Genomic DNA, 27,114 nt, shown 5'->3' on the forward strand with positions numbered 1-27,114 from the left:
CCAGGCGCCCCTACTTCATCCCATATTCTTATATTTGTCTTGTGTTTTCATATTAGATATCTTTTTCAAATGGTTGGGGATCCTTGGCTATCTGCTCATATTTAAGAATGGTCCACAAAAAGCTGAATGGAAGCATAGTGCACAGGCATTATCTTTGGAGAGTTTCACCATGTTCTCAGAAAACCTCAGACATACATTTTCTTTGGGGCTTTTATTCCTAGAACCCAAATTCTAGGAAAAAGACTCTCTACTGCTCAGAGAGTATGCAAATTATTCCTTAGTTCCTTTGTTTTCAAGACAGCACCTCTATACTTAGCTGTTTATTGGTGACTCCAGGCCAGAAACCTCCCAATTTATTTGCTTCTTCTTCTGGGATGAAGTTCTAACTACTTCTTAAATACACTTCCAAACAGTCTGCCTGTTTTTAGCCCCACCATTACCTCCTACTTCTATAGCTACCTCATATGGACAATTTTTTAACCGTTTTAGGAAATCTACAATAACTGCAGTCAGCTTGCTTCGTGGCTCTCCCCAGTACCAACACAGGATTCAGTGCCCTCAGGTCTGCTGATGCCTTGGCCATGTGTCATCTGTTATAACTTTTAAAAGTTGGTTACTACTGCCTTTTTTCCTGCCATCCCTGTCTTTGTGGATTTATGTCTAACTTAACATTAGACAAATGTCTAATTTGACATCCCCCATTGCTCACACCTTATGTAAGTATGGTACATCTACTATAATTAATAGACCAATATTGAAACATTATTATATCAAGCCCATACTTTATTTAGACCTCTTTGGTTTTTAACCTAATGTCTTTTATTAATTTTTATGTTCCAAGATTCCATGCAGGATACCACATTACATTTAATTGTCATGTTTCTTTCACCTTCTCTTGGCCATGTCCTTGTTTTTGATGACCTTAACTGTTTTGAGGAGAACTGATCAGGTATTTAGTAGAATGTTTTTCAGTTGGGATTTGTCTGCTGTCTTTCTCATGATAGACCTTCCTTTTGCATCATTGTTATTATTTGCTTTTGCATTTCTGAAGTGAACTTCTCTTAGCTCTGATGTATGTATGACCTTTTCCTAATATTCTTGGATTTCATTTGCTAATGCTTTTTTTAGGATTTTTGTTTACAAAAATTTAAGTTTATTTTGAGAGAAACAGTGCAAGTGGGGGAGGGGCAGAGAGAGGGGGAGGGAGGGAGGGAGGGAGAGAGAGAGAGAGAGAGAGAGAGAGAGAGAGAATCCCAGGCAAGCTCCATGCTGCCAGTACAGAGCCTGACTCGGAGCTCAAACTCATGAAGCTGTGAGATCATGACCTGAGCCAAAACCAAGAGTCAAATGCTTAACCAACTGAGCCACCCAGGTACCCCATAGGATTTTCATTTATATGCTTTTAACTGAGACAGACTCTAATTTTCCTTTTTCAATACTCATTTTGTCTGGTTTTACTGTCAAGGTGTCACAAGGTAAATAACAATTTTGGGAGCTTTCTTTCTTTCTAATCTCTGCAACAGGAAAAAATAGCTTCTCTTTTATTTGAAGCTTCAGTAAAACTGGGAATTGTCCTTTATTTTTATAAATCTATTCAAATTAACTTACTGTATTATTTTTTAAAGCTTACATTGTTTTTGTAGTTCTGTTCCTTTTTACCCTCATTATTTTTTCCTCAATTAATCCTGCCTACTTGTCTATTTTATTAATGCTTTTGAAGAGTTGTTTTTGATCATCTTCACTGCTTTCTAGTATATATGTCCATTCTCTTAACTTTCTTAGTTCATTTTTATTAACTTCTATATACTATTCTGCCATTTTTTCCTAATTTTTTGAATAGAACACATAGATCAATAATTTTCTTTTTTTTTCTTTTGAGAGAGAGAGAGAGAGAGAGAAAGAGAGAGAGAGAGAGAGAAAGCACATGAGCAGGGGAGGGGCAGAGAGAGAGAGGGAGAGAATCCTAAGGAGACTCCATGCTGTCAGTGTTTGATTCCACAAACCTATGAGATCATGACCTGAGCCAAAATCAAGAGTCAGACACACTTAACTGACTGAGCCACTCAGGCACCCCAATAATTTTACTCTTCTAATATACACACCTAAGGCCATATATTTTCCTCCATATAACTCTTCAGTTACAATCTAGACATTGTGGTATGTAACTTTCACTGTAGTTCTGTTTGAGGTATTTTCTAATTCACAGTTTCTTTTGGACTTAATTTATTTGGGGTGCAGTTTTTAGTTTCTTAATTTTGTTCTTTATTTCATCATATTCACAGGATGTGGTATAGTTTCAAAGTATGGACATGTGTTGAGACTTAATGATCTAATTGGTCAATTTCTGTAAATGTTCCATGTGCTTTTAAAAATCACATGTATTTTGAAGTTCAAAGTTTTTTATATATATCCATTCAATCAGGATAAATTGTATTGTGTACATCTTCTCTATTCCAGTATTTTTCTGCTTGACTGATCAATTAATAAGAACTCACATTAAAATTTCCCACTATGATTATGGTTTTATTAGTAGTTCCTTGTAATTCTGTCAAATTTTGCTTCATATTTCTGGAGGCTATGAAGTTCATATAAATTCAGAGCTATTACTGTCACTAATAAGTGATTTCTGCTTTAAAGTTTATGTAACTGACATATATTTAGTTTAGCTCAATGATCTTTCTTCCTAGCTACCAATGTATGTACTTACTTATGGTCTTCCTGAACACAATTAGGGTTACCTCTGGTAAACATCATATGGCTCGGCTTTAGTTCTTCAATGTAAAAGAGATTTCTGATTCCATGAGTTTCTGATTTCAACTGCAAGTTTATATGGTTTATATTTATTGTAGTTGCTGATTTGATTCTATTTCTAATATCTTACTTTCAGCTTCCTGTTGAAGTTGCTTTTGCTTTGCTTTTTTTTTTTTTTTTTTAAGTTTTCTTGTTTGTTTAAGCAATCTCTACACCCAGTGTGGGGCTGGAACTCACAACCCTGAGATAAGAGTCAGCCAGGAGCCCTGCTTTGCTTTGCTTTTGAACCTTTGGAGGGAGTTTTAAGAGCTGTGTCTTGCCTCCACCACTAATCCTCTTTTTCTATTGTCTTATTACACTTTTCATTAACATAATCATCCCCAAGTTCTACTGCTTACCCCACACAAATGAAGACAGACTGATTTCTAGGCAATTAACCCCCCACTGGGTGTCATTTTGAGTATATATGTTGCTGGTGTTTTAAGGCCTAATCAAAGAAATGGAAGTACAATATATGGATGTAAGGAACTCAAGTAGAGAAATGACAAGCTGGCCAAAAGGAGCAAGGAGGAGTGAACCTGACAAGGAGCCGGGGCAGATCCAAGAACAGTTCTGTATCCTTCCAACACTGCACCCATGACAGCTGCTGAGAGCTTATTATATTAGTTATGGAACGATCCCAAGACACTGAAACAAAGGATTTAATAATGATGGCAATGGCACATAGTGTCATGGAAGGGCCTTCCAAAACACAGAAGCACTGTTCCTTCTTAAAGAAAAACACATCTGTATTTCTTACAGAGGAATCATATAATCAGTTAAAGAGAGACATTATAATGAGCACATATAGTCCAAGCTGGAATTCCTACATACTGTACCTGAAAGAAAGCAGAGATAGCAAAAGCCTAATGACAGACCTTCTAGGTTCTCGAACGTTTACAAAACCTCAGAAGAGACACTCACCTTCCTAATGTTTAATCAGTAAAATAAGTACATCTGTCAGTCTGAGAAGTTATGTTGAAGGCTTAATGAGTACTTACAAATCAATATAAGCCCCCAAGTGAACAAATAATATGGCATTTATGTTTCTCATAAAGAATGTCATGATGCCTTTAATCCTTTGAGGATTAAAAAAAAAAGGTAAGGGGATTAAGTAGATGATTTACGAGCTTTGTCTCATCCTCTACCACCACCCAAAATGCAGCCATCCAAAGAGAGATCAGCTCCCAGCATTCCAATCACACTGGAACTCTGGCTGAGTAACAACTCCAAGGAAATGTAGGCCAGGTACCTTGTCACCTGTACCTCCCTGCTACCAGCCAACTAATAGATTCTCAGTTATGAAAGAATCCATGTAGAACGTCTGTTTTACTACTGCTTTGCTCTCAGAAAAATTTAGGCCTCAATGATAAAAATCCTAGGAAACACCCCTTATCACATTATCAAGTTATGTTGAGTCCTTTAGAAGTATACGAAAGGACTGCATGCTCAATATTATTGTCACTTTTTTAAATGAATTGAAATGTTTTTGCCCAAAATTACTTCCACTCATGGCATAAGTAACAGAACAGATGCTGACATTTTACATGTAGATGGTTCCTCAGTGAAGCAGCACTTAATTAAAAATGGGGATTTGAGAGATTTCAGAAAATTTCATGCCACCCTAATAATACCAAGTACTTAGTTTATTTTCTTTTTCATGAGCAAGCTAGCATACTAGCCTAGTATCTTTCTGTTTCATTATTACTAAATGCTACAAGGCATTTAAAACATTTTATTGAAGTAGAAAGTCTTGCAAACCAATAAAATCATAATTTTTCTCCAAACACACATGATTTTAACAGAGAAATCTAAAGTATAGAACTGTTTAAATACGCAAAGGATTTTAGTCATGAAATGTCTTGGTAATTGGTAAAACAGGCACTTATGACCAGATGGAGATTTCACATGGCTGCAATTTTATGTAGACTTGGTAGAATGTTGACGAAACATTGCTGGCGCTTTGGAAATAAATTTCCCTTTCAATTTGAAAACTAAACAAAAGGCACAAACCCGAAGGCTCAACTGAAACACCTTCATTCTGAAGCCAGAAAAATCAGGCCTGGATTCTGATGATCAAAAGTAGAGAAGTAGCCAGTTGGCATTCAGTTGACCACCACTATGGCCTGACTCCCCTCTTCTTCCTCATCTGCTTTATGGACATACATTATTCATTTAAAGATTTTAGAAGGTAAGCAACTAATCCCATGGTAGTTTGGATGCGCCCACATGTCATGCCATAGCCCTATTTCTAGGAACCTGTGAATATAAATAACTTCTTTCACAACAATCATTTTCAATGAACAATAAATTTAGCTGTTATTTTCAGCAAATGTGTAATAATGTAAATGAGAAAAGAAATATAAAATTGTTAACCTGCTAGTGATGGAGTTCAAGGTTTTAGAAGCAGTTTGTTATCCTAAACATTTGGTAATTGGTAGGATTATTCAACAAGAAACAAAGATACACTCAAATTGTTTGATCATTCTCTGCATGTCCTGAAGATCAGGCTAACATGAATTTTATTTTGTACATTTATGAAGAAATTGTTCTCTTAAGAACAGAAAGTTAAATTCAGAGCTGTGATAATCCTTAAACCTTATCATATTACAGTTTGTCCTTTTCACAGATGACAAGATGAACTATTGAACTGAGTGTACCTATTCTCTATATTAGTATTTCAAAGAAGAACTAAGTATTTGGAGGAGTTAATCACAACATAGAGTGCATCATATGAAATTACCTCACACAAGTTTATTAAATTGACCTGTCCCATGCATACTCTGAAGTAGGATCAAAACTAATCTTTCCAAAGGACAGACAAAAGAAGTAAGCACCCAATTTTCTTTCTTTTCAATAAAAATAATTAAAACTAGTTCTTGTTTTAGTAAATTCAACTTACTGAAAATTTACTATTGCCTTTGACAGTACCACGCTGATGATTTCCCTTGAATAATCTGTATATTGGACCCAAAGAAACCATTTATTCCATACATGCATAAATAATTCTCAAATAGTTTAAAGGGTGTTGCAATTGTAATTTTAACAGCAATGCAGTAGAGAGGAGTAGACAGCACTGCACTAAATGCAAAACACTTTGGAAGCCAGTTCCAGCTGTGGTAATTAGTTTAGCTAGACAATATATTTTCTCTGGGTCTCAGTTTCTCCATTTCTAAAACAGAATTGAGAAGACTTGGCCTGCTTACAATAAAGAATCAGAAAGGATGCCTCAAAGTTCTTTGTAAACTGTTAAATACTTTATAAATTTATGGTATTATTATTTAAAATCATTACATGTATCTCTATGTCATTATATATATAAAGAATTGCAAATCATTTTTAAAGCAATCAAAAATTTGAGAAGCACAAATTGCTACCCAATAATTTATGAAACTAAATACATGATTTTGCCAATCATTTTCTCACTGACTCTGCAAGGCTATTCTAACCACTGGCAGATTTAAATACATAGATCAAAGATGTTTCCTGTCTTTTAAGGACAGCACTGAAGGATTATAAGGCAATGCATTATTCACTTATAGCTAAATGGTTTGTTTTTCTTTGTTCACAAATCTAATCTAAATTAAAATACACACATTAAATACACATTAAGTTCTTACTTCTTAGTCTTACCTCTCTCATAGATAAAAGATTTTATTCAACACCATTTTTCTATGCAAATTTTAAGAAGTTTTGATGTAACTCCATCAGCAATTTCCAAAATCATTAGAGATTCATTAAATTTTATATCATAATTAATGAAAACCAAAGTGTGCTTGGTTAAAAAAAACTAAGGTAAAATTTAAGCCTTTATTTATCATTAATAAATGATTTTTAGCATTTTCAGGGCACCTGGGTGGCTCGGTCAGTTAAGTGGCTGACTCTTGATTTCAACTCAGGTCATGATCTCATGGTTCCTGGGATCAAGCCCATCATCATGCTGATAGCACAGAGCTGCTTGGGATTCTCTCTCTCCCTTTCACTTCTCCTCCCCACCTCGTATGTGCATGTGCTCTCACTCTTAAAATAAAATAAAACAAAAAATAATGTTTTTTAACATTTTAATAATACTTTTTACTCAATTTGTGCTTTCTAGTTTGTTGTTGTTTTCCTAAGAGATATCTGCCCATAAGCATGAATATGGTGGACCAGGAAGGACTTTGTGTGAGTGTGTGTGTGTGTATGTGCATGTGTATAGCTAAAACTGCAGAGCACTTCCATATGCACTGTTCTGTGCACTTGACTTACGTGTTCACACATTTATTCCCCCAACAACCCTATACTGGGGACTATTACTACCCACATTTTACAAAAAAGAAATTGACAGAGAGGTTAACTTTCTCAAGGCCACACAGAAATTCCTTGGCAGAACCTGGATGCAGATTAGAAAGTTTGCCTCTGTAGTCCATTCATGAATCTTAAAAATATAATACTCTGTGGGAAAAAGTAGCAAAAAATACAGATTATGATATCATTTTTTAAAGTCTTAAAATTTAAATTAAATGGTACATTATTTGAGGACACAGATACATGTGGCAAAACTATAAAGAAATCTAGGAAATTATTACTGAAAAAATTGGGGATAGGCTGACAGGCTGATGAGAGAAGGGAAGTGACTTGAGAAAGGCCTATAGGGAACTTCACTGGTGTGGGAGCCATTCTATTTCTTAAGTTGGGTAGTAGATTCACTGGTGATCATTTTAGTACTATGGGCCATAACTTACAAATATGTCGCAGTTTATCTTATATGTCAAATATTTTATTGTAAAACTTAAAGAAAATATTAATCAATAAGCTATTCAAACTCTTTAACTTATTCTGTATTTATGATACATGTGAGTTGGATAAATTACTCTTCTCTGTTTCCAGAGTAAAGCAAATGTGGTCAGGGATGGCAAAGGCTTGGCATGAATATCACCACTTCCTCTCATGATGGACAGTGGTTCGACATGGCTTGCTCTCTCCCTTATCTGGCCAATGTCTTACAATGTGGAGAGGTCCACATAGGACTCTGAGAATTCATGACTGATTAGGAACAGGTGGTTGGGGCTACTACACCAATTTGGTTGGAGGTAGCACCCCATCATCATTGTGCTAAAGGATCCCTAGAATTCTTGCTACTGGGAAACTCTGGGATTCCCAATTGGTAACACTGATGCCTTTCAAAGATGCCGTTACCTGTTAAGTTTGAAGCATCAGTGGGACTCAGTTGTAACCAGTGGCGGGCATCAGAGTCAGTCACAACATCTGTGGGAGTGCTCAGTTCCGGGTCCTCGTCACAGGTTGGCCATGGGCTCATGGACAGCTCTGCCTCGTTGTTATAGCCCAGAGCTGTGTCACTGCTGACACTTTCACCTGGCACAACAGAAGAACCGAAGTCTGAAATAACAAATTGCTGGAAATCAGAATGCTCCCGATTACTAACATGCAAGTAACTAAACAGTTGACGCAGCAGGAATCTTTCAGGGGATAAGGGCTCAAAAGGTGACTCTGTAGGGATCTTTGCCAACAAAACAAACCTCCAAGGTACAGGGCATTGATAGTCATTACAAGCTCCATGAATGTAACATGTCACATGAAGTGACATTCTTTTCAAGGAAGTCTTTAATTCAGTTATCCTATATACCCAAAAGATTATATCAGGTCCTTAAGCTTTCTATTGCAATATACACAGCTACAAAATAGGAGTGAGTGGAGGAAGAAGGTGGGAATTCATTTCACCATGAATGCAAGATTATTCTCCTAGCCGTAAGAGTCTAAGGATGCTTTATACATTGAGCTCAATATTTAGTCCTAAACCCAGAGTCAATCACCCACACTCACTGAGGGATGAAGTGTCCAACTGCAAAAGATTTTCTCCAAAAGAAATTTTCTCCCCTTTAAACACTAAAAAGTTCTAATTTGTCATCATACAATGATGCTTTCAAAGGCTATTAAGCCGTATAGAGCTATTTAGTCTGACACAAAACAGACCTAGACAGTCTACCCCTCCAAGTCTCCTGTCTACTTCATAACAGTTTTATGTGTCTACCCTTCCTGTCTGCCTACTCTTCTGTCTGTTCTTTGTATTTGCTGACCATCCCTCAGCCTTGTTGCTTGGGATTTGTTGTCCTTCCTTCACTTGCCAAGAACTACAAGTTGTCCCAGCCACCAGATAAACTGAAAGTTGCCCCAGAAACCAACCTGTTAGGTCCCTAAGTTCATCTACCACAGAACTCCAAGCCCACAGGGTCTGAAGGTGGAGCCTAAGAGGAGCTCCTCTGCCTCTACCAAAACCAGCCTCGATTTGCAGGAACTGCCTGTTATGCAATCTGAGAAGGGCATGGCCAGGTACCTGACTTCATGGAAGCAAAGTATTAGGGCCACAGATTACAATATATAATATATCCAAGGATTTGAATCAAATTTCAAATACTTATACCATTGATTTCAATGTGCTTCTGAAGCTTTTTGTTCCTAGCCTGTGGGAACTTTCTGGAGAAGACCAGTTTTCCTTCTGGGTTTGTTTGCTCACCCAGCCATTGACCTTGGTTGTGCCTCTTACCTGGAGAAAGACCTGGGGTGGAAGGACAGGCCTCTAAGGCACACATAATGGACTGGACCTGGTTTACTGTATGTATCGACTAACCACCCATCAATCCTGGGATTCCAGGAATAAAAATGTCCCAATTCACAACCGTGACTCTTCAGAGGATAAGATACAAGTTATAAGAGAACAAAATAGATCCACTCTTAAGTGGGACGAACACAGACCACATTTCCTGGAACTTACTCTTCTGTCTTTCCTTACATTTTCCTTGTGTCTGCTGCAAATCATCTTTTAAATCCAATTCAGCAGGGCTGCTGCTTCTTCTGACTAAGATCTTCAGACAAAAAGAAATATTGCATTTGTTACAGGAAAGTTCTAATTTTACAAGACTAAGTTTCTAGTCCACATTTATAAAGAAAAAGAAACAAACAATAATAACAGCAACAAAAAATTGAATGATGTTTTCCACTTGAAGGATATGTGTTCACAAATTACTATAATTAAATTATAAAATTACTCAAGATCTGAAATTTTTGGCTTCTTCTTTTTCAAGTGACACCCAATTAAATTGATCTACCGAGCAGGGATGCCAAATTATATGGAAATAATTTATTTTTAAAGTTTTATTTGTACTTCTGCTTGAGCACACATACATAATGAAGCCAATTTGCAGAGGGCCTAAGTTACCCAGGAATGGTGAGTGTGCAAGCAGGGAATGTGTAAATTCTATCTAGGCATCTAAAAGTCACTCAGTGCCTCTTTGTGAAATATGCAACAGACTTTCCTGAGCACCGCCTCAACACCTAAACCTCGTGTTAAATAGAGACGACTAAAAGATTTGGAGGCAATCTGCATCCTCTAAAATTTATAACTTGCTTGGAGAGACAAAACATACACATTACACATAATGATCACAGTGTACATAAGCAAAATGTGCAAGCAAACTCTCTCTAAAAGGTATGCAGAGTAAAGTGTTACCTTAATCGGCTCACAGTTACAGGACAGCTGTTCAAGAAGGCAACAGACATGAAGTGGTAGAGAGAAGGCAGGAGGGGATTCAAGGCAGGAAGCACTGAGTGGTAATCAGCAAGTTCTATGTGCAGGAAAAGAAGCTGATTATAGCAGGCCATGCAAGGCAGTCAGGCGAAGAAGGAAAATGTTAAGAAGAAAACGCAGACCACCTTCTAAAAGAGGTAGCTGCCAGTGGGCCTTCAACATCAGGCTTACAAATTTCAACCCAATATTGACAAAACAAGCAACTGTATGTTCCAGATAATAGTTTACTGTGATTAAAAATTCAACTAGAAAGATAAGTCTAGTAGTCATCTGTGGGATATATTAAAATTAAGAAGAAAACCGCTATGAACTGTTAGACTGAATAAGGAATGAGATGATAAGGCTTTTGATGGTGGAAAAGGAGAAGAAAAGATAAATAAGAAAATGCTGTAGAATGACAGACAAGAGCTTATACGAGACCTGTATATGGGAGTGGAGGAAAATTAAATCACAAAAGGATATGAACCTAGGGAACCATAGGAATGATGGTGATGAAGGAAGGAAGGGAGGGAGGGAGGGAGGGAGGAAAGAAGGAAGCATAAGGATAAAGGAACTTGAGAAGATTTCTGATGTTTTAATTTTCATATTTAGGCTAAATATCCAAAGCAAATGTACCGTAAGTGGGCAATAAAAATCTAGGAGTGAAATAGAGGATTAAGTCAAGAATGAAGATGTGAATTTAAGGTCCTCCAGTGCAAAGTGTGTAAGAAACCTAGGGTTCAATGAGCCAACTAAAGGGAAAAATATTAAACAAGCAAACAAATGAAAAGGAGGGGCTGAGATATACAATTAAAAGACAGGACAATTATTAAGCTAAAGCACAGAAGTAGGTCATGGATGAAATATCTAGAAGATTAACAGTACATGAAAAAAAATACTACCCAGCCTTAAAGAAGGATGATATATACCTAATGTGATAACAGAAATATACCCAGGATCTTTCCTCAACTAAAAAGCAGAATGTGGGTGGTTCTGACTATATGAAAGATGTTTGGAATTTCCTCCAGCTATAGAAATAGATTTTATGTAAGAATTTCAGGCTCACAGGGAAGTAGAATAAATCTCCCAGTGATCCATACTCCCCCCACAAAGTGAGTAGAAACCAGAGCAGTGAAAACAGGGCTGCCATAAGGGTAAATCTACTATTGCCACTGCCAGTGGCAAAAGGACTGAGATTCCAGGGTTAAAGGAGCACTCATTGGCTCTTGGAAGAAACAAATGCACATTGTCCTGGTGAAACTCCATCACTTCAGACATCCAGATTTCCTGTAGATTAAGATCCATCAGCTAGGAACTCATAATCAAAGATCATACCCAAGGAAATAAATCATCACGTACAAGAGTCTCAGAAACAACAAATACTAGATTTAGACCCCACTCCTACCCGCCCCTCCCCGCAAGGACTTCAGACAATCAGAAAAAGAATTTAGAATTGTAATTTGTGACTATTTTAAAGACATAAAAGATGGAAATCACAAAAATGAGCAATCACAAAAATGAGCAAGCAACAAGAAATTATTAGAAATTACAAGAATGTTTGAAAAGAATTAACCTGAACTTTCAGAAGCAAAAGTTATCATTGTTGAACTAAAAAACTCAGTGGAAGTATTACATAGCCAACTCCATATGAAAAAACAAAGATCTGAAAAACAGATCTAATGAATCACCCAGAATGTACCAGAGGGTCAAGAAGAGTGGCAAATGTGAAAAGAGACATAAGAATGTGGAAGACAGAATGAGAAAGTCTAAATATATTTCTACTCAAAATTCCAGAAAAAAAGAGCTGAAAGAACAAACAAGAGGCAATATTTGAAGAAATGACTACCAAGAATTTTCCAGAAACAATGGAAGAACAAGATGCATGGCACATAGCGTATACAAAAAAGGACAAATGTATAAACCAAAAGAAAATGCACCTAAATATAATGCAAGAAAACTGAAGGGCAAGGACAAGAATAGCAAGGAATGACAACTAAACAGAATGGACAGAACTCTCAAAAACAACAATGAAAGACAAAAGATAGTAAAAAAATAGCTTCCAATAGAAGGTGGGGGGAAGGGATAAAGAAGTGGAGGAACTACAGTAATTAAGATGTTGTACTACTGGCCAAAAACACGAAGTTACCAATCAGTCAAGATAAGTATATATGAGAGAGAGGTATCATTTCAGATCAATGAAGGAAAGATGAATTCAATAAATGGGACCAAGGACAAGTGGTTATCCATGTGGGAAAAAATAAAATAAAATTAGATCCCTACCTCCATAAATAAGAATCAATTCAAGATAGATAAAAGACTTAAATGTGTACAGCAAAACTGAAACACTTAAATATTCTTATCCTTGTAGAGTTGGCATTTTAATATTTCATAAACCTAACTATAAATATAATTAATAATCAAAAATACCAAAATTAAGAACTTCTGTTCATCAATACACCATTGAGAGAGTGAAAATATAAACCATACACTGGAAAAAAATATTTTCTAGAAACATAACCAAAATAGGATTACTCTTCAGACTATATAAAGAATTAGTACAAATAAGAGAGAAAAAGAAAAAAAAAATCAATAAGAAAATGTCAAAGACATCACATGAAACACACATGGTCAATCAACATGTGGAAATATTTTAAACTTTATTAGTAATCTGAAAAATGCAAAATAAAATGAATTCCCATTTTCATCCACCTAACTCACAATCTGACAATAGCAAGTATTGACAAAAATGTGGATGAATGGGAACTCAACACATTGTTGGCAGAAATATAAGTGGTGTAATCACTTTGGAAAACATACAGTCTCTTGTAAAGAATATTCTTCTACTTTATGTCTCATTAATCCCATGCCTAGATAGTCACCATAAAGAAAAATCTCAAACATGTAGATCTTGAAACATATACAAGAGTGCACATAGCTACATTTTTCATTAATAAAAAAAAGATGAAACAATCTAACTATCCATCAACAAGAGAATGGAAAAATAAGTTGTGACATATTCACAATGGAGTGTCATATGGTAGAGAAAACTTAGGCTACACGCCACAGTGTTGATAAATCTTAGAAACATGTGAGTGAACAAAAGCAATAAAATCACTTAATAAAGTTTATAAATAAGGAACACTAAAGAATATAATGTGGAAATACATACATATAGAACAAAACTATAGAGCAAAGCAAGGACATGATAAACACAAAGCCAATATAACATTCTCTGAGGGAACAAGGAAGGAACATATATAGGCCAAAGCAACAGCACTGGAAAAATTCTAGTTCTTAAACTGGGTGGTGGGCATATAGGTATTTATTTGATTATTGAAACATACATATATGTATGAAATATACATATATTGTCAAAATACACATGCAGGTATATACAGAACATATATTTATTAGTATATAAGTATACATAAACATATGCATGTTTATGTATATATGACATACATACAAGTATAAATAAACATATATAAAAAGATACATGCCCTTTAAAAATAAAGACAGAAAATTTTAACACTGGTTATCTTCTAGGCAGGGAGGACTAGAGAGAGATTTTCTCTGTTTATTGTGCACCTTTCTGTTATGTTTGAGTTTTCTATAAATATATATCTACATATTTTTAAAGAATGACTAAGCAGGAGTCACGTGCATGCATGAAATGTGGGCTACTTTTTAGTTTTTCTTCTTTATACTTTATATTCAGTCTAAAGAGATAAATGCTATTTTACATTTTTCTAAAAAAGAAATCATAACTGATCTTTGCAAAAAAAAAATCACTTATCTAGCAACTCATGTCAGGTGGAACATGCTACCTAAAGCAGTTTCAGGAACAGGGAATCTGAATATACGTCTGACAGGCAAGGATACCTGCTTAAAAATATAGAATGCCAGGTACAGACCAGAAGTAAATTCCATTTTCATGCTAATTTTTTTTCTATTTTTGTAGTGTGACTATAATTTTACACAGAAAGTAAGAAAGCCTTTAAGAGCTCTCAGGGTTGTTCAGGGCAATAACACATCTAAATGGAGAAATGTTTTAAAAGAACTGCCACTAATAAGCGTATTTATTATGCCAATAATTTGTATGTTTATTTTTAATTACAAACTGATATAGTTTGAAAATATCTTACTGTTATTCCTTCATGTTCTTTCTTCACATATCCTTTATTTTCTTGAATAGGCTTGGACTCTGCAGAACTCAAAGTCTGTATATTTTCTACCTTTTGACCTAGAGATTTTGGGGAAAAAATTAACAAAATATTTTAGATGATAAAATTGGAGAAAAAAATTTATATGTAAGTAATCAAATTTAGATATCCTAAGATACGTAAAAATAGGAGTTACGATCTGGCAAACTGATAGTCTATGAGTCAAGTCTACCCTATAGAATCTTTGACCCACAGATAGCTTTTAAGAGACTGAATTGAGTGCAGCCAATAGGTCCACCTAGCACATTATGCCAGCACAGGGGAAGGTAACAAGACTCTCCTAGGGGCCTTGAGAATGGGATCTCAGAGGAAAGCTGCCTGAGTTTGCCAGGTGAGCTGACAGGAAAATAGAGCAGGAAGGTGGTTCAGTATTGCTCAAGAATAAAGACTGATGAGAGAAAGCATGAACTTATCAGTATCAGTGATAAAAAAGGGAATATCACCACATAGCCTATAAACACTAAAATGATCATAAGAGGGTTTTATGAATAATCTGGGGCCAATAAATTTGAAAAGATTACATGAACTGAACAAATTCCTGAAAAACCACAACTTACCTGAGTCAAAACAGGAAAAGGAAAATTTTAATGGTCTTAAAATGATTTAAAAATGTGAATATTTTTTTGAAATCTTCCTAGAGGAAAATTCCAGGCAACTGGTGAATTCTACCAAATATTTAAGGGGAAAAAAAAGTTTAAAACAGTCTTATACCAAACCTTTCAGAGAACAGAAAATCTTTCAGATAATACATTTCTCAAATTATTTTAGTGTATCTTCTTACTTCAAGAAAATTTCTAAGAGGGAATACTTCCCTATTTTGATGAGGCTACGAGATAACCTGTTGATAAGCAAGATGGTTTATCTCTTACTTAACTGATGAAACTAAAACTAAATAATAAGCATATTCACTGCCACCAGACACAACTGAAACATGCACTTTCCCTGTAAAACACATCACTCATTGTTTACAGATCTGACCATCTGCCTCTCTGCTTTGCTGGAAGGTGTCAGAGACACTGTGTAGATGGATGCCATCAGCAGTGCTTATTTTCAGCCTCAGCAGAGTTCACAGGCTGCTAATAAACTTTTTCACAAGTCCAGCCAGCCCTCCATTCTCACTGTCAACTTTTATGGCTCTCCTCACAAGACCCTTTCTTGCATGCTCCTACCCTGCCTCCTACTTAACTCTGCCGCTCGACGGAACCCTGTGGTGTGACATTCTCTGCTTCCCACCTACTCCAGCCACCACTGGACTTCTCTCTAGTCCCCAAACAGGCTACTCTTAAAAGAGGTGCACCTAGGGGCACCCGGGTGGCTCAGATGGTTGAGGATCCGACTTTGGCTCAGGTCACAATCTCACAGTTTGTGGGTTTGAGCCCCGCGTCAGGTTCTGCATTTGCAGCTCTGAGCCTGGAGATTCTGTCTTCTCTGTCTCTAACCCTCCTCTGCTTGTCTGCTTGTGTTCTCTCTCTCTCTCTCTCTCTCTCAAAATAAATAAATAAACATTAAAAAAAAGAGGTGCACCTAAGTATATATAATTTTAGATAAGTGTATTAAACAGTGAAAATATTTCATTGCCAGAAATCACATCCTTGCTATCAACTTAAAAAGCAAGTTTCCTTGAAATAAATTGAGTGGGGTTAGAATAAACGCAGAAAGCAATACGGCGTGCAGCTCCTTCCCAGCCAGGATCCACAGTCCTGTATTGTTTAACCACTGCAGCTACTCCGTACCCTGAGAGGAATCTGGGCGGGGCGGCTCAGTGACGTCAGGTGTGCTGCTGCTACGAATGATGTGCTGCTCTGACCCCAGGCAGCCAGATTCCATGGCAGGGGCATTTTCTGATTGCTGACATTCTTCCACTTCTGTGGGCATTAACACAAAACATGCGGAGATGTATTCAAAGATTTTTAAAAATAATTTCACCACTTGAACCAACTGATTCTAAAAATGTAGTCTGGGATACTTCCCCCCAGTCCAAAATTATACAATAAGATAATCTGCATTTACATACTAAAGTTTTCTTTCTACACTTGTTAACAAGTAATATTCCACTCTAAAAATACGTTTTAAGTTTTGCAAAGCATTTTATTTTCAAAATGGAGAAAAAAAAAGAGAAAAAGCTGCAGAAATGGTTGAGAACTGTGAAAGTCACTTGGAATTTCAGAGCCGGGCATGCCAAGGAATGCAGGAACCAGGAAATACACAGAATAGGTAATTTACATTTGATGAGAGTAGAAAGACACACACACACACACACACACACACACACACGCACACACACACGCACACACACACTCTCTTATAGGAAGATAAAAGGAAACGGGAATTTCATTCCTTTCAACAGATAAATGCACAACTGTCCAAAATAAAATACTACAATTATTTAATAGCTTTTACCACCAAATGCAATGCTGAATTAATCACTAAAGTACAAAAATGATCCACTGGCATTTTTGGAGAATTAATACATAATTGTTATAAAATAGAAAACCATAGGTGAGTACTGGCCACTGGATAATCTCAGCTAGCATTATTACAAACTATATTCTCCCAGAGAATGAGTTCTCTATTCTCTATGTGGCTCCAGAGAGGTCCCTCTAAAACCAAGATCTGACTGCACCACTTCTCTCTTGCCGAGGCCCCCCATCATTGTACAGCCAAGCCTGGGATCCTCACAGTGGACATAGGGCTCCCCCTGACCTCTCCCCACAAATTTGATCCCCCACAGGAGCTCTGACTCACTTTAGTCTCCAGCAATCCTAGCCCACCTGCACCTACTGCTCTCTCCTTTCTGCGGCTCACTCTTCCACACTACCCTCAGACCTGTTCCTGCCTCCTTTCCTCCCTCCCTTGCTACCTGGACACCCCTCCTACAGGACTTGCCATGTGGTCCCTCAGCAGACTCCACACTCACTCCAACAGTCATAAAACTTTACATCTACATAGCTGTAACATATTTTCTAAAAATTTTAATTTAGCTAAAGTATCCTTCCTTCTAAGATAAAAATTCAGCCTGTATTATCTTACCCGGCAGTGTCAACCACTTCCTCACCTGAAATGAAGCTCACTGCCCTTGTGCCACCCTCAGTACAACCCTTTACTCCAAAGATAAGCCAAAGTGCTGGCTCTCCCTAGTCAAGTTGTATGTATGTATTACTCTACATGTAACACACAGGACTTCAAGAGAAGGGTGCTGCTTTATTTTTACTATCCAAACAAAAATTCTACTTTAAAGTACACTGATACACGTAATGAGACTTTAAAACTATGAAGTTTGTGTGACCCTTCATTTATAATTCAGAATACTGGGCCATAGTCTAAATTTAGGCACTGACGGGAAGCTGAACTTAGGGCATAAGCAAAAGACAGTCAAGGTAGCAAGACAAGAGCACACAGACCCATTAAAGCTGCATCTCTTCCAGGTTGTCTTTGCCCTTCTCTTCTCTTGAATAGCCAAGAACTGTTCATTTTCCCACAGAGAGACACAAGACATGTGTACATGTTTGTGATCTCCCCACACATCTGCAAGCTTAGACTAGGCCCTTTTCACAGGTCTGCTTCTAGGCTCCTCAGCATTAGGCAACAGAAGCCAGATGATACCATGAGACCAGACCCTCCCTGCTGCCTTCGTTCATTGTTTATTCTAATTATGCAAGATACTGAAACCTTCTGGGAAGTGTTTATATTCGTTAATGAACCTACTTGTTAATCTAATATCAGTAGAGGGAGCCCAAGAGCTTCCTAATTCTCTAAAAATGATTGGCAAGTGCCAGTTTTTATGGACAGTGGGAAGAGTGGCTTTTATTCACTTAAACTTGATGCCAAAAACTGGTAGATGTTGGTTTCTGGGCTAGGAGCAGAAACAAATAAGAGCCAGGCCAACACTGGCAGCATCTTTTTAAAGATAAAGAACATCGCCATCTGGTGGGATACCGTACAGTCACAGCACCATGGTTTCCAAATTCGAGTGTCCCCACTGGTCCTCAACACAACAGACGGATGAAGAGCCTGCCATCACCAGCTGGTGTGCCTTCCCAACAGGCTGGCCTAATGCAGCTTTAAGGCTTTGTTTTTGTAAAACTGTTGGTAGGGACTTCTCTGATGGAGAAGGTCCAAGCCCACAGAAATCACCAGAAATGGTGAGGATGGGAGCATCCATGATGAGGGTGGAAAGAAAGGGGAGAATCATAATGTCAAGCATACTGTGAGGACTGCTATGCTATTGGTTCCCCGAGCTACTCCTATAGTTAGTTGACTGTTAAGTGATCTAGTGTGGAAAAAGAATTTAAAATTCTTATCTCACAATTAAAATCCAATTTTCTGATTTGTAAATGTACAGTTCTTGGCCTTTCTCACACTTTATACTAAGTATATAGTCAATATATGCCTTGCATAAATGAACAAATGAATACCAAAAATAGTTTCTTGATACTTTTTTTCTTAAACAGCTCTTGAGCTCCCTCTGCTGGCTTTTTATTTGTTAAGAAAGGGACAAATGTCAAAACTGCTCCCCTTCCACAGTGTTGCTGTTTCGTAACAAATTAAGACCATTTAATACTGATATGCAAATATCAAGATACAGGATTATGTGATACTCAAAGCATGAACAATCTAAGTTATATAAAAAATTACATTATAAATTCTGGTTAGGTCTAACACATTCTCTGTTTTGAGTACCACACAATTTGTTCAAATCACTTCAAAGAGCTAAATTCTATCTCAGATTCACCAAATCATTCATTGTCTCGCAAGCATTGCTACCCTAATAACTCAAATTTTAAAAGTTCTAACCTTCTAGCTTCTTGATAGTGTCAACTACACAGTACCATTACAAAATCACTGCTTTCTAAGGCTCCACTCAAAACACCAGGAAAATGATCAAATTAGAATTACTTCATTTTTCCCACTGAGAGAAAAATCCACATGATTAAATTAAATTAAGAGTGCAAAGTCTTTAGAAACTTCTATTTATTCCAGACGTCTGACCACTTTTCAAAGCAATTTCACTCAGTCTTTAATCTAAGCCTTTCTTAATCAATCTTATTAAATGAAATGAGACTCATTCTTCAATTACCAAAATTCTGGGTTCCATTTATCCCTCATACAAGGTTGCAAAGGCAAAATGAATAGTTTAATTTCTTTTTAAAAGCATTGTTCATAAGACCAACTTGAGACTATTAAAAAGCACAAGAGATAGAAGTCAACTCAACATCTTGAGGTTTCTTAGGAGGTCCAAAGGTGAACCAGCCCAGACCCTGACAACAAGCACTTCCTGACAATTGGATACTACCTGCAAGCCTGACAACCAGAGGCAGAAGCAGCCAAACAAGGCTTTCAGTTTGGTACCATTAAGTCTCTTTTAGAATGAGAGAAGATCACTGAACCTCTAATTGCTACAACTACAATGGCCCTAAAGGAAAAATAAAATCTATCATCAGCATGGCCTATAAGCACTACAGACTGATAAATGTCCCAACATAAAAGCAGTTAAAATTGCAAAACAGCTGGAAAGCATTGTTCTCACAAAGGAGAGGAAGGAAAAATCACCAAACTGCCAGTTCTACTTCCCACATGAGTGTTTATGTAGCTATTCATATAAATGGGATACAGGTGGTTATTACTTTCCCCAAAATCTGCTGCCACCAAATAGAGTCCCAAAGGGACCAGAATAAATATAATCATGGCTGAAGGTAAGTAATCCTCTATTGTTTAGATTATTAAAGCAATTTTTACATATAGACAAGAAACAAAAATAAGAAATGTTAACAAATGAAAACAAAATTAGCAATCATTTTTATAGTAAAGACCTTGTGGCCAGAAAGTCAACATTAAAAGTGTCTGCATACTACGTATAGGTGGATATACATCTACCTATATCTAAACTTAGCCATAGGTAAGCAATATATGCCAACACACTAGGATTTAAATTGGGGCAGAAATTTAATACTCTCATGTGCCAACCGGTGAGAATGCACAATCTAAAGTAGGATTGATATGCACTGTTCCTGGCCTAGTCTCTCGATAGGACAGTTCCAAAGGGAAATGGCATCATTTCCTTAGTGAACTAAGGAGGAGTTCACTACTGTAGCTGTCAGATAAAACACAAGGAACAGCAGACTGTTCTCAGTGTCACTACACGGCTAAGTCCCTTTACCCTTCATGCTATAAAACCAGGAATAAAGATGGCAAAGGCAGGAAAATACTGACTTGGCATGGCCTGCTTTGCTTCACCCCAAATCAGGGTCTTTTAACCTCAACACTACTGATATTTTGGGTCCGATGATTCTTCATGGTAGGGGCTGTCCTGTGTAGCCACTGTCAGGTGTTCAGCAGCATCCCACTAGGGGCCGGTGTTTAGGCACTGCCCCAGCTGTAACAACCAAATGTTCCCTGGGGGGCCAAATCATCCCCAGTTGAGAACCACTGTTCTAAATCATATTTAACTTCTGTTGGAACTCTGTGTGTGTGTGTGTGTGTGTGTGTGTGTGTGTGTGTATGAATCAAGAATCTGAATAAACTAAAATATAATAGCGAATGAGAAAAAGGTTTCCAAACTGAGATTGTGAACAAAAATAGATTTCTTAAGAGAAAATATTCCGGACAAACTAGTAGAAACCTTGATCAAAGGAAACAATATGGGGAAAAAAATGCACTGTGAAGAACAAAAACTTTTCACCATGAAAAGAATGCCTTTTGGGTGTATATTAGCTATATACCAGCCAAAAAGAAAACAAAACTATTTTAGATACTTTATTAATCATCTCTAGGCAGTAGTACTTTTTTGACAACCAGATTATCAAGTAGTTGATGCTCATCAGTAACTTAATTGACTGGGGATCATGTTACCATTCGTATTGCTTTTCACCTTTGGTATCTACTAGAGAAAAGTATTTTCTGAGAAGTGTAATCCGTAGTCTCAATGAAACAAATTTCTTCCTTCATATTCTGTGAATTAAATAATATGACATCTTACATGCTCATCAGGGGAAGTAAGATTTAATTATGCTTTACTACACTACATCATCATACAATATGGCATGATTTAGTGCTACAGAAAGCCACACTCAGGCTATCTCCGATGAAAAGTCAGTTCATTTTAGAATCTCTGAACAGTAACTGGACATAGGCCTAATTATTCACTGCAGAGCACAGTAGACCCTTTTTTTGAGGGGTCTATGGCAAAAATCACCATTTTTGATGCCATAACGTTTTAGTAATCCAGAAAATACACTGTGTACAAACTACAAGTGGGTGAACTCAATTTTAATTGGCTGGAGCACAAGAACAATGTTTCCTTGTTTTGAAAATTAGCACTTTTTAGCATCTTTTTTTTCTACTCAAATCAATAATCAGTGTGACTGATAAACATAAACATTATTACTTTACACATGATTACAATTTATTAATCCCAAGGAGGTATTGCCTACATGATTTTTCCCGTTTATCAATTTTGGGGAGGCACAGCAAGCAAAACTTTTGTGCTGCAGGCATTGTATAGAAGGCGCCCATCCATCATTGGTAGAAACTATGGGTCAAAAAGTCCTACAGCAAAGACCAGTGGTGCTGCAGAAATTTTCCTTGACTAATGGCTACTAAACATTTAACTGCATAAAAGCAATTATTAATATTCACCGAAAATAAATGCAAAGTGCAATGGCCAGGCACGCATGCGCAGTGTGGGGGGTATTAACAAAGGAAGCAAGGCCTACAGGCAAGCAGGAGAAGCCCAGGGACACTGACGGACACATGAGACAGCGTTACAGTACCTGACAGCCTGTGAGAGCAAGAGGAGTAAGAGAGACCAGGTAAGAGAGCGCTCACGGTGTGAAGGAGGAGCGGGACGCTTTTAGTGGCAGGCAAAGCCTCAGAGAGGTGGACACAGTTGCTGATAGACTGGCTTCGCTTAGCTTCCAGGAGAGATAAAGTAACAATTATGTCAGAAGCACATTAGGATCTTTCACTTCTTTTCTTTTCTTTTTTAACTTATTGCTATTTTTCTGGGCTTTCTTTCAAATTTAAAAAAAGGTCTTTTAAACTTTAAAGGAGGTCAGTACAAAGTAGAGTATTTAACTGTAGTCTCTAAATACAGCCAACCTTCGGTCATTCTGATGACATGGGAGAATGGACACTCACACTGTATCACTTTGTATCACACTCACATTTGGGTTGTTTATTTGGGCAGACACCATAATCCATTTCCCCTTCCTAAAGGACACATACATGAAAAGACAACAGGCAGGGAGGGGAAAATCTAGCCTAAGATTAAAACTGTTCTATAAATAATAAATAATTTAAAAATTGGTTTACTGAGAGCTGACTGTATTCAAAAGCAAATCATTTAGTAAATTAAATATCCTAAAGTACAGAAACACATGAAAGTCAAGTTGAACATTAAAAGATTTGATATTTGAGGGTAAAAAGGCAAAAATCTCCATGAAACCCATCCTTGTATATCACATTTCATGCTTGTTAAATCCATAATTTCTTAGGATGAACTTTATGATGTTCTCAAGTTTTCTACAGACCACTATTTAAATGACCATTTGAGAAAACAGATAAACATAGGAAGAGAATATGCCTCATATATACGAAACCACCATCAGTGGGATCAGTTTTATCCTTAAAACTAAAATGTAAAGGTTGACTTGTTTTATTATTTTTACATCACTTTATTTCACATTCACGGAATACAAGTACAAACGGTAATGACACATTTGCAGAGGGTGAAACAAAGTTTTTACTTCCTTGCCCCTCCCCCTCAAACCCCCCCTCCTCTGGCTGTCAGTATTCCCAGGTCTGATTCCCACAGGGAATCCACAGGGACTACCTGCAATGGGATTACAGCACACTCTTCACAAATGGGTAAGATGATACTTCAAATGACTTCCATGCGAATGTCAAACTGACTTACTTCAAATTTCCTAAAAGATGTGTTCATCTCTCAATGTCAGAGGGCGTCTGAAAGAGCTTTCCTTTTATGAATCAAATGTGTATTTTTCCAAAACTGATCACTAGATATTTAGAAATAATAAAACTTATAATTATTATAATTATAATAATTACTTTGTGTGGAAACTGACTTGCTTTAATCACTCATTTTAGACATCTAAAATTTTAGCATCATTCACACTCAGGAGCAAAGTTTTCCTTTATAATTCTTTAAGACTCTCCTTGCCCGTTCCTTTTAAGTTGCAAACTAGTTCCTTCTCTGTTAAATTGTTCTTTCTCTACTCTGCAATTGCTTATTTTATTATTTCTGTCTTGCCACCATCACTGACGTTTTCTCAATCATTTTCTTAATCTAGATTAAGTGTAGTCACTGAGGCAAGTTATAATAATCTTTTCCTTTAATGTTTATTTATTTATTCTGAAAGAGAGAGAGTGGGGGCAAGGGGCAGAGAGAGGGAGAGAGAGGATCCCAAGCAGACTCCACGCTGTCAGCGCAAAAGCCTAACACAGGGCTCCATGCCAAGAACTGCGAGACCATGACATGAGCCAAAGTCAAGAGCTGGACACTTAACTGACTGAGCCACCCAGGCGCCCCTATAATATAATAATCTTAAATTATTCTCGTACTGGGATTAGAAAAAATAAATCACTTTCAAATGGGTCTTCCATGATAAACACCTTACTGCTAAAGGTGACAAAAACTGCCTGAGATGCTATTCTCATTAAAAGGTGGCCTCGGGGCGCCTGGGTGGCTCAGTCGGTTGAGCGGCCGACTTCGGCTCAGGTCACGATCTCGCGGTCCGTGAGTTCGAGCCCTGTGTCAGGCTCTGTGCTGACGGCTCAGAGCCTGGAGCCTGTTTCGGATTCTGTGTCTCCCTCTCTCTGACCCTCCCCCGTTCATGCTCTGTCTCTCTCTGTCTCAAAAATAAATAAACATTAAAAGGTGGCCTCCACACTATCAACACCTACCATAAAAGTATTCTGGGCCTTTTTAAAAGATGGAAAGGCAAGTTATTACACAATGTAAAAATAACAGAACTGAGTAAAACCACTAATAGTCTATATAGATTAGTTTTATAAAACAGCATGATACAATAAAATCTTCAGAGACCGTTGTTTTCACAGGCAACTAAAAAGATAAAAATGTGAAGTAAAACAGGAAATACATATGTATTGCAAGATACATGAAGATAATAGATTGATCCAACTCAATAGCTCTTGTCTCATTATCTTTTTAAAAGTTATGGTTCCAAGTGTTATTAATTTTTAATACTCTAAAGGCCATGTTTATGACTTTTAAGCGACATAGTCTAAACAGACTTTTGTAAGAGCTCTTACTGATGCAATACCATATGTTTCCAGATGCCTAAGAACACTGATAAAACAGAAGCTCACTAGCATAAATGCACCGAGGATTATTGAGAACAATAATGGTGCCACCTCCATAGTGTTGGTCTAAAACACCTGCTGAGAAACTAAAATGCAATTTCTTCTATGGCTGTGCTTTGGCCAAGTAGGGGAATAAGGAGCATGCAATATACAATAGTTTGCTGCTCATTAAAGTGTGAAAATAAAGTTTTACATAGTGTTTTGAATGATTAATTTTATTATCATTACAGTTCAAGGGCTGTGAAGGGTAGCACAGAGTCTGGGCAGTTCAGGAATGATGACACTTTGTTGCAAACTTCTGCTCTGATTCAATGAGGAAAGAAAGGAGTTTCTAGGAGTTGGGATGAGAATGAAAGTCAGTGTGTAAGCCTTCCCCAAAGTTGCCTGTTACCAGGAACAGTCTCTCCTCAAGGAAGGGGATGAAGGAGAGAGCAGAAGTGGAACAGGAGGTGAATGTAGTAAGGTGATAATTACCAACAAATGCTGTAGCAAAAAGCATTAGACAGGGCTAAGGCACAATGTATTTTCGTAAAAGCTCCAACAGGATTCTAAGCCATCTCTATGAAGTCTTTACTAAGTACTGTAAAATATGTTAACTGTAAATGACTCTGATTTATGACCAGAGGATATTGTGACTTTCTGCAGTCAGCATGCTGAATATCGATTAGAACAGTGTGGTAGTACTGATGTGAAAAATGACAGGAAACTCAGATAAATTTGTTTTAAACCTAAGTTACAGCCTCAGAGTCACTGGAGGGAAGGGGTTTTATTAGTTCTTATTAAATACTGGATACAAGCTTACTTTTTAAAGATTTCTCTTTTGGTTTTAAAAGTGTAGGAAATAAGTCCAAAAAACTGGGCGTTCTTGGTCAAGTTCTTATTAATTCTAACAGGCTAGGAGGACAACATCAACAGGCATATAAAGCTCAATTTTCCAAAGAACCCCAAAACGTAAATGTCTCCCTCCAGTCCTGAAAACTAAGTGCATTATTCTCTGTTCCTGTGTGGGAACAGTTGCCACACTAAGATTACCAATGTTCAACAACAATAATGCAACTAAGTGTGTGATTACTAAGAATCTATTTTCTCTAAGGTTCAAACAAAAACATTTATTTTCTCTCTTTTGCACAAATATCTCACTCAATATTAACATCTCAAGTTCTTTTTCACAATGGACTCAGAAATAAGTATCAAAAATGGATTTGAAAAGTATCAGAACAGATAATTAAAAGATACAGAGACATCCCATTTAACTCTGAGCGGAATTTTAAAATCTTTAAAACATTTTATTCCTATAAATCCATTTTAGATAGCAACTAGACCTTACAGAAAAAATTTAAATAAATGTGTACCGGTTGCTTTTTGGCGAACAATATTTCTTGCCTTCTCAACTCCTGGTGCCCCAGATGTGGTGGCACTCCTAGATCGCATTGGTTCAGTCACATCTGGGTGGCTCCGCCAGCTGAGAGAAAAGGATCTCCCCACAGTGGTTCCTTTCTGAGAATCTAGAACACAACCTGATAGAGAATAAGACGAGAAAAATAATCTAAAGGCTGAAGTCATTATCATTCATTGCACAGCCTGTGTTGCTCAGCAAATTTCATAAGTACAACTATATTTATTACAGACTCTCTTGTTGCATAACAAGAGTTAATGTACCATTTCCTTATACTTCAGTACGAAGGTTTGCACATAACAGTAATCTAGAAATTCCTGTTGCCAAAGTATTTTTCAAGCATCTCCAACAGCCTTATAACAATAATATCATCACAGTACTCATTCCAATATAAAAAAATGTGAATAAAACTTTCTCAGTAAAAGAACAATGTCAAATGAAGTTATACCACTGCTGTCCGGTCACTCCAAAAACTACTTTTATAAACCACAAAATTAGAGATCCTGGCTTTAGAATAATGCTCCCTCCTGGAGATGCTAACCTCTCCACAAATTACCAAGAGAAATTTGTGTCTGTAAACTCTAATCAGAGTCAAGTGAAAATCTATGAATAATACAAAATCCCATTTTAGCAAACCTCCAAAACAATAAAATACTGCAGTTTGTAACCCAACTTCTCTGCTTTCCTCTCATATTGCTCTGGTCAAATATTTCAAATGAGTAGTCAAGGTACCAAAAGAAATACAGGGCAAAGAGAATGAGACAGAGATTTCTGCACAGGTATGATGTGGCTGGTAGCTG

The 27,114-nt window shown here is 37.0% G+C and overlaps 1 protein-coding gene across 1 annotated transcript in view; it reads right to left on the reverse strand.

Moving 5' to 3' along the window:
• The window catches only part of RALGAPA2 (Ral GTPase activating protein catalytic subunit alpha 2), a 322,478-nt gene that overhangs the window by 177,800 nt on the left and 117,564 nt on the right, over nt 1-27,114 (reverse strand). Inside the window, 5 exon segments of the mRNA XM_043602994.1 lie at nt 7,969-8,145; nt 9,563-9,653; nt 14,500-14,597; nt 16,311-16,442; nt 26,271-26,435. Coding sequence (XP_043458929.1) covers nt 7,969-8,145; nt 9,563-9,653; nt 14,500-14,597; nt 16,311-16,442; nt 26,271-26,435 — 663 coding nt within the window.

This window comes from Prionailurus bengalensis, chromosome A3, assembly GCF_016509475.1.
Source record: "Prionailurus bengalensis isolate Pbe53 chromosome A3, Fcat_Pben_1.1_paternal_pri, whole genome shotgun sequence".
NCBI classification, from domain to species: Eukaryota; Metazoa; Chordata; class Mammalia; order Carnivora; family Felidae; genus Prionailurus; species Prionailurus bengalensis.